The sequence below is a fragment of the Diceros bicornis genome, chromosome 1, assembly GCF_020826845.1.
Source record: "Diceros bicornis minor isolate mBicDic1 chromosome 1, mDicBic1.mat.cur, whole genome shotgun sequence".
In the NCBI taxonomy this organism is placed as follows: domain Eukaryota; kingdom Metazoa; phylum Chordata; class Mammalia; order Perissodactyla; family Rhinocerotidae; genus Diceros; species Diceros bicornis.
The window spans coordinates 73,226,781-73,241,604 of NC_080740.1; the positions used below are offsets into that span (position 1 = coordinate 73,226,781).

Sequence of the window (14,824 nt, forward strand, 5' to 3'; positions counted from 1 at the left end):
AAAAATGAGAAAGACTGGCAACAGATATTAGCTTAGGGCAAATCTTCCCCTGCAAAAAAAAAAAAATCAAATGGAGTTTATATTTTAAAACTCTCAATTTATGACTTCTTTTTAAAAATCAGAATGTGGCAATCCTGAGCGCTCAGTCCCATGTGCCATACATTGACTGGAGCCAAATCACAGCCGTCCTCTCAAGACAGAACTTTTGACCTCCAGTTTTCCACAGTCCTCACTGGTCCCTACTATGGCACACCTGATTCACTCCATTCATTTACATCATGTGCAGACATCAGAGTTCACGTCCCATGCAGCTTTTCATAGTAGCATTAGATATAACAAAGCGCTGAGCTTGTAAGTTCTTTACCACTAGGAAGGTTGGGAAATCGTAGTTCTTTAGAAACAGGACAGGCCTAGTAAACCTCAGGTGGTTTGATATTGTACTTCCTAGAGGTAGGGACTTGAATCCTAATGCCAAGGAATCTGTGATTTCTAGACATAAGTTGGTTTGTTTGCTACTTTTGAACTTGATTATTAGCTGTGCTACTCTCCCCATTTCCCATAGGTGTGCTGATGTGGGAAGTCTTCAGTGAAGGCAAGATCCCATATGAAAACAGAAGCAACTCCGAGGTGGTGGAAGACATCAGCACCGGATTTCGGTTATACAAACCCCGACTAGCCTCCTCGCACATCTACCAGATCATGAATCATTGCTGGAAAGAGGTCAGTGTAGGAAGTGGTTTCCCCTGCATTATAATCTATGACTTCAGGGTCTGCCCCCTTTCCTAGAGAAAGGACCTCTCTTAGAGGATGAGGCAGCAGGGATGACTAAAATAGACTAGCAGGAAAGTAATTTTGAGCATCTATTAACCAGAGAGGTTCCCCATTCCTAAAAGAGCTGGCAGTGACCTTAAATGTTATTTGATTTGCTACATAATGTCACAAACCATAAGCATACTGTCAGAGAGGAAGAGAGGGTGAGGTCTGTCTATGTCAATATGTCAATTTTGTGAGGAAATAAATCCGTCTGTATCATCACAAAACCATTAAACGAACATGAAATTCACTTGTACTGTGAAAATATTAAAATGAGTTAATTAAAGTTCGTTTTATTCATTCAACAATTCAGAATGGGGAGCCAATGACTCTGTACCCCCCAGAAGTCTCAGTTATCCCATGTCTGGGTTAGAGGCTGTGCCTTGAGTCACGCTAGCATGAGTCTTAGATATCCTTTGATGAGTTAGAACATTGTAAACGTCAACCAAAGTTGAAAGTTGCTGAAATAAAGAATTAATATGAATTCAGATCATTGAAGGGTAACATGGTGGAATTGAAAAAGTGTAGGATACTTGGATTTTGTCTCAACTTTACCATTTCCTAGTCATTAACCTTGCACAGGTCTCTGAACGTCTTTTCTCTTACTGGTAAGAGAATTAAACAGTGCTTGATCTGTAAGTTCATAGACCTTTTATGATCAGAAACAGAGAAACAAACAATAAAGCCATAAACAAGGGCACAAAACAAATCCAATCCACTTCACAAGGATTAAATACAATAGTAATAATAATGATAGCTGACATTTAATTAGCATTTTTTTCTTTTTTTAACTTTTTTTGATTTTTTTCAGTTAATAGACTTTATTGTTTAGAAGTTTTAGATTTACAAAAAAATTGAGCAAATAGTACAGTGAGTTCCCATACACCCTCCTCCCCTATTAATAACATTTTGCATTAGTGTGGTATATTTATTACAATTAATCAACCACTACTGATACATTGTTATTAACTAAAGTTTATAATTTACGTTAAGGTTCACTCCTTGTGTTGTATAGTTCTATCAGTTTTGACAGATGTATAATATCATGTATCTGCCATTATTGCATCATACAGCATAGTGTCACTGTCCTAAAATCCATGTGCTTCACCTATTTATCCCTTCTTCCTTCTCCCTAAACCCCTGGCAACTATTGATCTTTTCATGGTCCAAGTTTTGCCTTTTCCAGAATGTCGTATTGTTGGAATCATACAGTGTGTAGCCTTTTCAGATTGGCTCCTTTCACTTAGCACTATGCCCTTAAGATTCTACCATGTCTTTTCATAGCTTGACAGCTCATTTCTTTTTATCACTGAATAATATTCCATTGTATGGATATACCACAGTTTGTTTATCCATTCACCTACTGAAGGAGATCTTGATTGCTTCCAGTTTTTGGCAATTATGAATAAAGCTGCTATAAACATTGGTGTTTATTGCAGGTTTTTATATGGATATAAATTTTCAGCTCAGTGGGGCAAATACCTAAGAGTCTGATTGCTCCTAGTGGATCATCTCATAACACTATTTTAGCTTTGTAAGAATCTGCCAGATTGTCTTCCAATATGGCTGTACCATTCTGCCTGAGAGCGCCTGCTGCTCTGCATCCTCATCAGCATTCAGTGTTGTCAGGGTTTTGGATTTTAGCCATTCTAATAGGTGTGTAGTGGTATCTCATTGTTGTTTTAATTTATATTCCCTAATGACATATGATGTTGAGCACCTTTTCATATGTTTATGTGCCATTTGTATATCTTCTTTAACAAGGTGTCTGTTCAGATCTTTGGCCCACTTTTTAATCGGGTTATTTGTGAGTTTTAAGAGGTCTTTGTATATTTTAGACAAAAGTCCTTTATCAGATATGTGTTTTGAAAAAATTCTCTCCCGGCCTATGGCTTGTCTTTTCATTTTATTAACAGTGTTTTTGCAGAGCAGAAGTTTTTAATTTTAACAAAGTCAAATATCAATTTTTTTCTTTCATGAATTGTGCTTTCAGTGTTATATCTAAAAACTTCATTGCCAAACCTAAGGTCACCCAGATTTTTTCCTTGTTTTATCTTCTAGAAGTCCTATAGTTTGCGTTTTACATTTAGGTCTATGATCTTTTTTTTTTTTTTTTTTTTTGCTGAGGAAGATTCGCCCTGAGCTAGCATCCACTGCCAATCTTCCTCTTTTTGTACATGAGCCACCACCACAGCACAGCCACTGACAGAGGAGTGGTGTAGGTCTACTCCCGGGAACTGAACCCAGGCTGCTGAAGCGGAGGGCGCCGAACTTAACCACTAGGCCACCGCTGGCCCGTATGATCCATTTGGAGTTAATTTTTATGAAGGGTTTAAGGTCTGTGTCTAGAGTCGTTGTTTTGCCTATGGATGTCCAATTGTTCCAGCACCATTTGTTGAAAAGATTACCCTTTCTCTATTGAATTTGCTCCTTTGTCAAAGATCAGTTGACTATATTTATATTAGTTTATTTCTGGGCTCTATTCTGTTCCACTGGTCTATTTGTGTATTCTTTCACCAGTACCACACTGTCTGAGTACTGTAGCTTTTTAGTAAGTAATGAAGTCAAGTAGTGTCAGTTCTCTGACCTGTACTTCAGTGTTATGTCGGCTATTCTGAGTCTTTTGCCTTTCCATATAAACTATAGAGTCAGTATGTTAATATCTCCAAAATAGCTTGCTGGGATTTTTATTGTGATTGTGCTGAATCTATAGATCAAGTTGGGAGTAATTGACATCTTAACAATATAGAGTCTTTCCATGAAACGGACTAATTCTCCATTTATTTAGATCTTCTTTGATTTCTTTCATTAGAATTTTATATTTTTCCAAATATAGATCCCGTACATAGTTTGTTGGATTTATAGCTAAATATTTTCTTTCTTTGGTGTTATATAGCACTTATTTTATGAAGCACTTTTATACATGATTTTATTTAATTCTCACAATAATCTTATGATGTAGATTATTATTATCCCCATTTTACAGATGACAAACTGAAGTTCTAAGGGTTAAGCAACCTGCTCAAGGTCACATAGCTAATGAGTGGTAAAGCTGAGATTCAAAAGCAGGCCATATGATTCCGGAAAAGCTACTGCTAACAACTAGACATAATGGCCTCAAATACAATATATATGGAAGCATATTTAAAAATCATCAGAGGGTATTGCTATTAAATTCTGGTTTGCTTTGGATTTAGCTATGACATACAGGTATAAGAAACTCACAGAGCTCTTTTCTTCCCTCTCTAGAGACCAGAAGACCGGCCGCCCTTCTCCAGACTCTTGAGTCAACTGTCTGAAATCGCAGAATCTGGACTTTAGCAGAGACTCAGTGCCAGGCCACGGGCTGCAGATCCTGAATGGGGGAGGGAAGTCCTCCCTCCATAGAGCATTAATAGCTGCCACCAGCCCAGGACACCCCAGAGGCAGCTGGCCTGTCGCCCCAGTCCCTGAGCTGCCACAGAGGCAGCACCCTGACAGGCTGGCACCGGGCCACAGGCAGGAGGCTCAGCCACTGAAAAGGGAGTGGGGCCAGACCAGCGGCGACGTCTCTACCCTCCCTCCAGCCTCTTATCTCGTGTGGTGCACAAACCTCAATCTGACAGCTTTCAGGCAACACTCCTTGCACTTCTTCTTAGCAAAAGGGGGAGACAGGGGTTTGACCCCAGATTATTATTTTTATTATTATTTTAAACATGGATCTAAAGTTTATGGTCAAAGGACTTTTTACTTAGCCTGACAATACAGAATCCCAAGATATGGGGCAAGAGGAATGAGGAGCATGACTCTTTTTGGAGGAGAACTGGTGAGCTAATGAAGGTCAGAAAGAGTGAGCTCTGGCGCTGAGATGCTGTCAGCCACAGCTTCCTGCCACGGAGGATGATGGAACGGCTGCTCACCCCAGAGGCCGGATATTCTGAGATGCAGCTTTATGAGGTTTTACTCGTAGAGTACACTGCCACCTCTCTCCTTGAAGGGAGTATGATGGACTTGGGTGAACAATTCCAATCCGGTGGTAGGAGCTGAGGGTATATGCTGTCTGGGCAGGAAGAGGGCATCTGATGGTGGGGAACCAGCTGGTACAAAGAAAGGCCTTACACTCTTGTCACTCTGATGCTCACCGTTAGTACCAAGCCAGGCAGGTGACTATGCCTCCCTTCTGCACAGAATGCTTCTTCAGGCATCCTCGGAGGAAGGAGTACTTCTGAACACTGACTGACTGAGGACGCCATCATCGTTTTTTCTGGCCTCCAGGAATCAGTCCCCTCTCTGCACTATTCCACCCTCATCAGCAGAGGGCAGCACTATGTTAGGCAGTGTGGCCTTGCAGAGAAATGGAAGCTTCTTGAGCCCTAGAGTTCTGCAACTTTAAGGTTGAGACTTTCAAGGCTCCCAAAATTCTAGGAGAGGAGCAAGGGGTCTGTTCTTGCTCAAACCATCTGGATGGAAACTGAGTCAGGCACTGAGTGGTGTGCTTCAAAGATGCACAAGGAAGCCTACTGTTGATTGAGCACTTAAATATGCCAAGTGAATATGTACCGAGCTACAAGCCTTACCTGCAGAATTTCAGTTCACCCTGAGTTCACGCCAACCCCATGAGATAGTAGTATTATTCCCATTTTACAGATGATGGAACTGAGGCTTTAAAAAGCCAGGACACCTGCCAGAAGGAACAGAGTTGGGAAGTATAGAGCCAGGATTCTAGCCTACAACTGTCCGACTCCAATGCAGTTTTTTAATTCCTACTCGACACTTCCCCCTACTGGAGATGACAGGGATTGCAGAGGAGATAAATAGAGCAGAAGGGCAAGACAGCAAGCCAATAAAGACTTCAATGCAGCACCACCAGCGAGAAATGTTGCTCCTGCATAGACAGCTGTGGTTGGTGGTGTGGCCCTCCAACTTGGAATAGGATCTTCTTTTTCTTCATCTGCATTCTCACCTTGGTCAGAGTTAATGGTTGTGGAGTTACTCCGTTAATTAAGCCTTTGATTCACCCGACCCACCAGAGTCATGTTGCATGAAGCCATTTATGCTTCAAAGCAGCTTTAGAAGATTCTTCTGCAGAACGTAAATGCTTCCTTTAATTGTCATTCCAACTTTGAGTGGCTGCAGTCTTGAACACTGTGGGGAAGGGTATTCCCCGATGTAAGAGAGATTTAATTTTCCCACAGTATTTAGGTAAAACTTTTAGAGGAATTACTGGATGGTGTTGCAATTGGCTCTCTCTCGATCATGTAACATTTTGACAGGCTGGAGTTTCAGATGTATAGCTTTTTAACTATGATTATTGTAAAACTGGGAGCCTTAAGATAAAACTCTGTCATTCAGAAGATGACCTTACTCAACTTATCCAAAATCATCCTTATTTACTTTTTGGCATTCTGTACATTCTCTTTTGGAACCCTTAATTAGAGATAATTTCTGGAACATCCAGCCTGGAAGGAAAACATCAGAATTGACTGATTTCTGTGTTCTGGTTTAGAAAATCCCCCTTACATGGTATTACCTTGTTCAAGCTCAGATTTATCAGGGCCATAACTGAACACGTGTGGATAGTTACCCTCCCAGTGTCCTATCCTCAAAAATGGGCTTCCTGCCTGTTTTTTTTTTTTTCCTCTCACATTTTGAAAATGGTGCCGTGTGGTCACAGGGAATTCCCTTATACAAGGTTTTGGTTCTAGTTGCATTTTATAGATTTTGCATTTTGTACCTTTTGAGACTATGTATTTATATTTGGATAGATGGAATATTTATTAGTGTACAGTCATTGCTAGTGTTCACAATAAAAATGTTACAAATATCTTTTACCCTTCGTAAAGCACACAAAGTTAAAGGTTGGGTGTAGCAAATAAAGCTGTATATTTTAATGAAAATGTTATATATGGCCTAGGTTCCATATTCATCCAAATGTCAAATAACCAAAAATTTTCCTTAAGTAAAAATGGTTACATGGTTTCATGTTCCACAGACAAGTAAAGACTATATATCCTTCAACAACAATTGTTCAACAAGTAAATATCAAACACTTCTGACTTTCCTATGATCCGCTGTGCTGAGTGCTACAGAAACAAAGATGAAAAAGGCACAGTCTTTACTTTCAGGAAACTCCAGGTATGGGTGGGAAGACAGACATATAAACAAGTAATATTAGAATACAGCAATTAGAGCAACAACAGAAATATAGTCAAAGAAGAGAAGAGCTCAGAAAAAGTGATGGAATCTGTCAGGGGCAGGATGATGTCAGGGGAAACTTCCTAGAACTTTGCTACCCAAAGTGTGGTCCCTGGACCAGCAACAGCAGCATATGACCAGCTTGTGAGAAATGCGAATTCTCTGGCTTTACTCTGAGACCCACTGAAGGAGAATCTGCATCTGAACAAGACCCACAGGTGATCATATGCATATTAAAGTTTGGGAAGCGCTATCACAGAGAATATAATGTCTGACTCAGTTTTGAAGATGAATTATGTTTTGGGGGGTTTTTTGCCAAGCAAGTGGATAGAAATAAGAGAAATACTTTCCAGGTAGAGGGGTAGAGGAAACAGAATGTATTAGGAAGCTATTATCAGTTTACCACTGCTGGAGCATAAGAGGTGTGTGTGTGTGTGGCCTCGGCAAGAGTGAGGATGATGGAAGGGATAGGCAAGTTGAAACTGAGGCTATAAATCTAGGCAAGGACCCTGTTTTAAACGACAAAAAAAAGTTTGAACTCTACCTATAGATAGAAAAGATGTCACTGAGCAAGGAGAGAAAGTCAAATTTGCGTTTAAAAATATATTCTGGCAGCAGCATGGTGAGTGGATTTGAGAGAAGCAAAGCTGGTGGGAAAGAAACCAGTTTGGAGATGATTTTTGCCTTGCTCCTAGTACCAGATTATTGTTCATAGTCATTCACTGTCATCTGCTGTGTGGGTGACATGTGGAAATTGTAACTTGGAGTTCTTTAGTCACAGTTGGACAGCAATGAATAGCTTCCCTCTAAAAATCCTGGTGAAATAGAAGGATTATTATAGTTTCAGTGTGTTGAGCTCTCCCTGGGTTGGAGAGGGTTGGAGGTGAAGCTGCATTCACACAGAAGGCACATGTTTTTACTTACAATATATATTTATTTGCTGTGGCTTTGAGGGAGGCACTGGAAATTTGGTGCACTAAAGCCCACTCCTCAAAGCTACCCCTTGGTGGCAGCACTGTGTGTGCGTGTGTGTATTTGTGTGGGTGCGTGTCTGTGTGTATGAGTGTGTCTTCAATGACGCTGAGATTCTCCACAAGGCACGATGTTTGGTTGGCTTGTGGGATAACAGAATCGTAGAAATACTGTTCGAAGGAGTTTCAAAGATGATTTATTTATTTTATAAATAGTTACCATTTGCCTGCTATTGCTTGATACTGTGTTAGGTGCATAGATGAATAAGATATCTTACCAGTTAGGGACCAAACACATTACACTCAAATTAGGATAGTTCAAGGAGGGCTTAGTTACCAAAGGACTATTTAAAACAGTGTGGGTCAGGTTTAGGAGAACCACGGGAAATGGTACAGAGGAAAATAACAGCCGAGGAGCAGTGACCACCCGTAGTCCCAAAGAGAGGAGGAGGGGGGTGGTCATTTGAAGGTGGAAGTAGAAAGTCACCTGAAGAAGGTTGCCTTGAGAGGAGAGGACCTTTAGTGATAGACAGAGGAAGCCCAAGGCAGCATCACAAGAAGGAAGCCAGAGGAATAAATACACTGACCCCACTCTCCTCCCCTCCCCCATCAACTGCTGGGGCTTCTTGTTGGCCAAACCCAACCAGAAGCCAGAGGACAAGGAAACCCTAGTAGGGTAGTCCACAGAGGTCAGTCTCCAGGGGCAGAGAGCAGAGTGAGAAAGTGGAGTGGATCTGGAGGAGCAAAGAGAAGATATCCAGCACAGACACCAACCCTTCCTATAAGATGCTCTCAAGCTAGTAAAAAAGCCCAACACGTAAACGAATACAGCTGATCCTCATTATTTGCAGATTCTATATTTGCGAATTTGTCTACCCACTGAAATTTATTTGTAACCCCCAAATCAATACTTGCAGCCCTTTCCCAGTCATTAATGATTTGCTCATGCCCAGAGCAGTGAAAGATTTGAGTCACCGTATACACATATTCCCACCTGAGGTCGAACAAGGCGATACTCTGCCTTCTCGTTTCACCTCTCATACTGTAAACAAGTATTCTTTTCCTGTTGTCTTTAGTGCTATATCTTTTCCACTTGTGTACTTTTCATTGGTCATTTTGCTGTTTAAAATAGCCCTCAAGCACAGTGCTGAAGTGCTATCTAGTGTTCCTAAGCGCAAGAAGGCTGTGAAGTGCCTTACAAGGAAAATAGGCACGTTAAATAAGTTTCATCCAGGCATGAGTTATAGTGCTGTTAACTGTGAGTTCAATGTTAATGAGTCAACAATATATATTAAATAAGAAATGTGCATAAAACAAAGTTATGTATTGATTGGTTGATGAAAATGTTGTGACCAGAAGCTCACAGGAACCTAACCCTGCATTCCCCCTATGAGCAGTGGTTCGGTATTCACTAATTCATTGTTCACGGTGACTTTATAAAACTTAACCACCAAATAACGAGAATCAATTGTGATTGCAAAAGAATGTTGTAGGTTATCTAATGGAGCTGTGGTCACAATACACTGAGAGCACGGAGAAAGAAGGGAGAACATCTAAAGGATCAGGGAGGGCTGTGCAGAAGAAGTGATGTTTGAGCTGTGTCTTGAAGGGTAAGTGGGAGTCCCCAAGGAGGAAAGGGCCTGGAAAGACATTTCAGGCAGAGAAAGCAGCGTGCATAAAAACATCTTACTCCACCTTCTTCCCTTGCGTTATTTTTTTGTTAGGACTGGGAACCTTGAGGTCCAAAGCCAACAGGTGCTGGCGATAGTCACAGGGGAATCAGTTGAAGGAGCCGAGTGGCTTCTGATTTCTCACCCTGTAGGCTCACCTCCACCCAACCCTTCTACACCCATCTAGAGCTACTAAGGAATTTCTGGTCCCTTTTCATTTTCTCAGACTTTGATTGTGAGTACAAGTGTCTATAAGCTGAGACAAGCTACACATTCATTTGCTTTTCTGTCTTGTATCTCTCAAAGCACTTTCCCATCCAAGGTGATGTTTGATCTCCACAGCAGCTTTGGGATGGAAATGGGGGTGGAAGGTCTCACTTGACAGAAAAGGGAAGTGATGCACAGAGAGCATGCCTGAGGTTGTAGAGCTACGTAACACAAGTGAGATTAGAACTCAGATCTTATTCCAAGTCTCACACGTTCTTCCTAGAGATCACACCAAAATTCAAGCCATGTTAATAATAATAATAAAAGATCCAATTTTTGCACACTTATGATGTACCAGACTCTGCTTAGTGTTTACTTTATATTATTTCATTTAATCTTCCCAGGAACCCAAAGGATAGGTACAATTATGATCATCTTACTTTTATAGATGAGGAGTACAGGGCTCGGTAAATTAGAGAAATCATTGACGGTCCCACAATTAGTAGGGGCAGAATGGAGGCTTGAAGCCAGACCTGTGTATTCCCAAATTCTGTGCCCCTAGCCATTCCATGGGGCTCATTATAGGGCCACTTATGCTAGCCTCTGAGAATACAGCAGTACTCATCCCATTGTACCTCGGCTACATTGTTGATTCCAAATCCAGTTCAGAATATTCTCAGACCCTCCTTATCAGTTCTTATCCAGAATTATTGTAAATAGTATTTGTTTAAATAAAGGTGAAATGTTCCTTGCTATCAAGGTATGTGTAAAAGATCTGACCTTCAAGGGAGGCCGGTTCTCTAGAAGTTGTGGGAAATGAGCAAAGTGAAGGAAAAAAAAGCAGAGAAGGGAAGGAATGTGCTTCCAACTTGCCCAGGATGGAGCTGCAATGTTTCAACTGCAAAAAGTCCTCAATATTTTATCTATAAAATAACAGTGCTACTTCTTAGGATTTTGAGACGATGAAATGAGCCCATCCTTGTAAAGTGCTTAGCATAGAGGCTGGCCCCAAACAAACATCCAATAAACATTAGTTTAGAAATATATGCTTTAACAAAGTAGTTCGGATTCAAAGAAGGAAATAAGCACTCCAGTTTCCTATGGAAAAACCTAGGTCTGGGTCCAGCCACCTTGGGCAACCCTTCCTCTTTCTGGGCCTCGGTTGTTTCATCTATAAAATGAGGCATTTTGAGAAAGTGGTCAGGTTTTATCTAATGGACAATAAATTGTGTAACTGACCATTAAGTTTCTCTTTTCCTGCCAGCTACACAAATGTTAACTACATGAACCAAATATATGAACCTATTGTAGCAAGCCCACAGCAGAGAGAGATGTTTTTTTAATTTTTCACATTTATGTCTCCATCTCATATCTTTTCCTTCTTTCTTTTAAAAATTTATTTCTGATTCAAAAATTTTAAATATAGTGTATCCATGTAACTTGTATTAAACATGCTTTTAGAATAAGGTGGTGTATTAATGTACACATGGATTCAGTTTGGGAGGTGGGGAAAATGAGGCTGTATATAATTTTGGTTAAAAGCATAAGTTTGGTTTCACTTAGGTAAGTTATTTAGCCTGACTTAGTTTCTTCAACTATAAAATGGGGCTAACAATTATGTTTTCCTCATAGGATAATTGTGAATGTTAAATGAGATAATGCACTTGGTAAATGTTAGCCACTATTATTAGTATTAGAATTTGTGTTTTCTCTCTCCAGAACCAATTCTTATGCCCATTCTAGATATTCTACTATTGGTTTCTATTGAAGCAGGGTTTGCTGATGGATTTTAAATAGAGACCTAGATGTCCTAAGCGACTTGAGGCTTTTCCAAAAACAAGGCAATGTTGCCACACATGGAACCACATTGCACGGGCCACAGCTTTGCAAGTGGCAAAGAAATTCTCGCCTGGTAGCTGGGATCCTCTCACTGCTGATGGTGCAGCCTGGGGTTGGACGTGAAGGAAATCTGAAGGTAGCAGATGGCTACAAATTTCACCAGCAACATGCAAGCTAAGATTTCACTTTTGATTATTTATTCAATCCATTTTTACTGAACTCCTATTTTGTACTAGTCTCTGAGGATGCAACGGGGAGCAAGACACGTCCCTGCTTTGTTAGATTTTATGCTCTCATGGTAGGCATGACAAATATATCACCAATTACATGCTCTCATGGTAGGCAGGCAAGTATATCACCAATTACAACACAGCATAACAAGTGATACGATAGAGGAAGCCCAGGGGTTAGAGGAGCATAGGCGACTAACCCTAACCTAACCTAGACATGGAGGGGTCATGGAGGAAGAAACACCTAAGTGGATACCAGAAGGATGAATAGAAGTCAGGCAGGAAACTGGGGGAAGGGTTGGAAGGGGGAGGGAAAGGAGGACAGATACATTCCAAACAAAAAGCCCAGCTTGTGCAAAGGGCAAAGGCAAGAGAGAACACAGCAAGTTTGGGGAACTAAAAGATTCCCTTTAGCTGAAGCAGAGCAGGCTTGTTCACAGCTGAAGATACTGGAGAGTAGACGCCAGGTCATGAAGACCCTGTAGGCCATGGTCAAGAGCTTGGGCTCCATCCTGAGAGCTGTGAGGAGCTAGGGAAATGCTTTCAGAGTGGCAGGGGGATGTCCTTTGTTTTAACTCAGCCAATTTTGCACATGCAGAGGGACCTTGGCGTGTATCCAACCTACTACACTGAATAGATGGGGAAATAGAGGTGAAGTGACTTGCCTAAGATCACTTAGTTGCAAAACTAGGAGCAAAAGGCAAGCCTCAGGATTTCCAACACAGCAGTTTCAAGAAGACCATATTGCTTCCCCTTATAAGCAAATAAAATTCAGGGGTCAGGGAATTATTTTTGCCTAAGATCTAACCAAATATACATGTAATTATCTTTTTTGTTTTTAAGCAACTTGCTCCTGAAAAGTGAAAAGACAAGGAAGGAACGACAGGGAGAAATATGTCTTCCAGAAACCTACAACATCCAAAGTAATATGCCCTTTAGAACAAAAGTACAATCTCTCATTGTTACATATTTGTAATCACTGACACTTAAAAATCCCAAGGAACACAGTGGAAAATGAAAAATTAAAAGAGCAAGAAACCTCAGTTCTGTTTTTAAAGCCGTCCTCTGCAAACACCCCCACAGCTTTCTCACATGGCATCAGGGACAGAAATGTATGTGTGTGTATATATATATATATCTATATATCTCTAAGTCATCCTTTCTGAAATAGGAATTTAAATTAGAATAGGTGATGTAACATCAAACCACAAAAGATCATGAATTCTCAGCGCTTGGGAAATGTTGTGAGATCAGTGAGGGCAAAGACTTTCACAAGTTCTTCGCTGAGACATGAGTAACGTGGCGTCTCTGTAAATAGCCCCTTATAGGAACAGCTGAGTGATTAAGTACAAATTTGCGAGCCTCAGCATTATTCACAGTAGCTAAAACATGGAAGCAATCCAAGTGTCCATCGATGAAAGAATGGATAAGCAAAATGTGTATAAATGTGCAATGGAATATTATTCAGCCATAAAAAGGAATGAAATTCTGACATGCTACAACATGGATGCAACTTAAGGACATTATACTAAGTGAAATAAGCCAGTTTTAAAAAGACAAATACTGTATGATTCCACTTATATGACATACTTAGTCAAAATCAGAGACAGAAAGCAGAACAGTGGTTGCCAGGTGCTGGAGGAGAGGAGAATGGGCAGTTAGTGTTCAACGGGTATAGAATTTCAGTTTTATAACAGGAAAAGAGCTATGGAGATGGATGGTGGTAATGGCTGCACAACATTATGAATGTATTTAATACCACTGAACTGTACACTTAAAAATGGCTGAGATGATAAATTTTATATTATGTAAATTTGTGAGCCCCATGGAAACATTTCAGAAAGGTTCCCTCGTAGCAGGACTTTATTCCTTATATCTATATACACTTTTAAATGTCTCAACAGCTTTCAAATTATTTACCCTGCTAGGTAGGAAGGGCACCTGTTATTCCCCACCTTATAGATATGGTGGCCTCTCAGGAATAGAGTGGTGAAGTGACTTGCTTAAGGGTCCCAAGGTTGGGATTTGGTGTGGTCTGCCTTCAGCGGCTGCATTTCAGGGAGAACCGTGTCTTTGGAGAGCCCTAAATGGTAGATAAGCCTTGAAGAGAAAGATTCCTGTCCTCTCAGTTCCTTCCCGGGCTTTGCCAGGAAATACTTCCCGTCACTATATGTTTTCCTTTTCGTCCATTCGGCAATGCCTGAATGAAGCTGAGGCAGGTCCCTGCTTAAGAGATGGCGGCTTCAGAGATTCGGCTCCCAGGAACTGAAAGGGAGTGTGAGAAGCTATTCTCGAGCAGAGAAGCAGCATTAGGGACCAAACTCGACTGGCTGAAGGCCCCTCTCCCCAACCCCCAGATCTATTTTCTGTCACTTCACCGTGTTCCTTTCCTTCACAGAACTTTTCCCAGCTGTAAGTGGACATTTGCTAGGTTAATGTATGTCCTGTCTCTGGTAAATAAGCTCCAAAAGGGCAGGGACCTGTCCTCTGCACACCAGTGTATACCCAGCTCCTGCACCGTATTTGGAACAAAATAGCTGCTCAATAAATATTCGGTAGATAAATGAGCACTTGGAAATAAAGTGAGATCAATGAGATCCGAATGGAGCCCAAAGCTTCCGTCCTCGCACTGCTGTAGGTGTGGCTCCCAGGCATGGGGGGTCTGGGGGCAAGTCCTCCCTCCCTTCTCCAACCCCGGAGCAGGGCAGTTGGCTGTCCCGAGGCGGGAGCCCGGGATGCAGGTCGAGGATGCGCGGGCCGCGTAGAGGGGCGCACCGGGAGCCCCTCGCAGCAGCCATTTCCTGCTCTTTGTGTGACAGCCCCGGCGGCGAAGGGGCCGGGCACCGGGGGCGGAGGAGGAGCCACGGCGGGCGGAGGGGCGGGGCCGGGGGCGGGCCGAGCACGGCAGCCGGCCGAGCGG

At 41.6% G+C, this 14,824-nt stretch overlaps 1 protein-coding gene across 1 annotated transcript in view; it reads left to right on the forward strand.

Moving 5' to 3' along the window:
* Positions 1-5,913, forward strand: part of ITK (IL2 inducible T cell kinase) — a 65,314-nt gene extending 59,401 nt beyond the window's left edge. Inside the window, exons 16-17 of the mRNA XM_058544805.1 lie at positions 563-720; positions 4,063-5,913. Of these exons, the coding sequence (XP_058400788.1) occupies positions 563-720; positions 4,063-4,134 (230 nt within the window). The 3' untranslated portion in view covers positions 4,135-5,913. The remainder of the gene's footprint in view (positions 1-562; positions 721-4,062) is intronic.
* Positions 5,914-14,824: the final 8,911 nt, after the last annotated feature.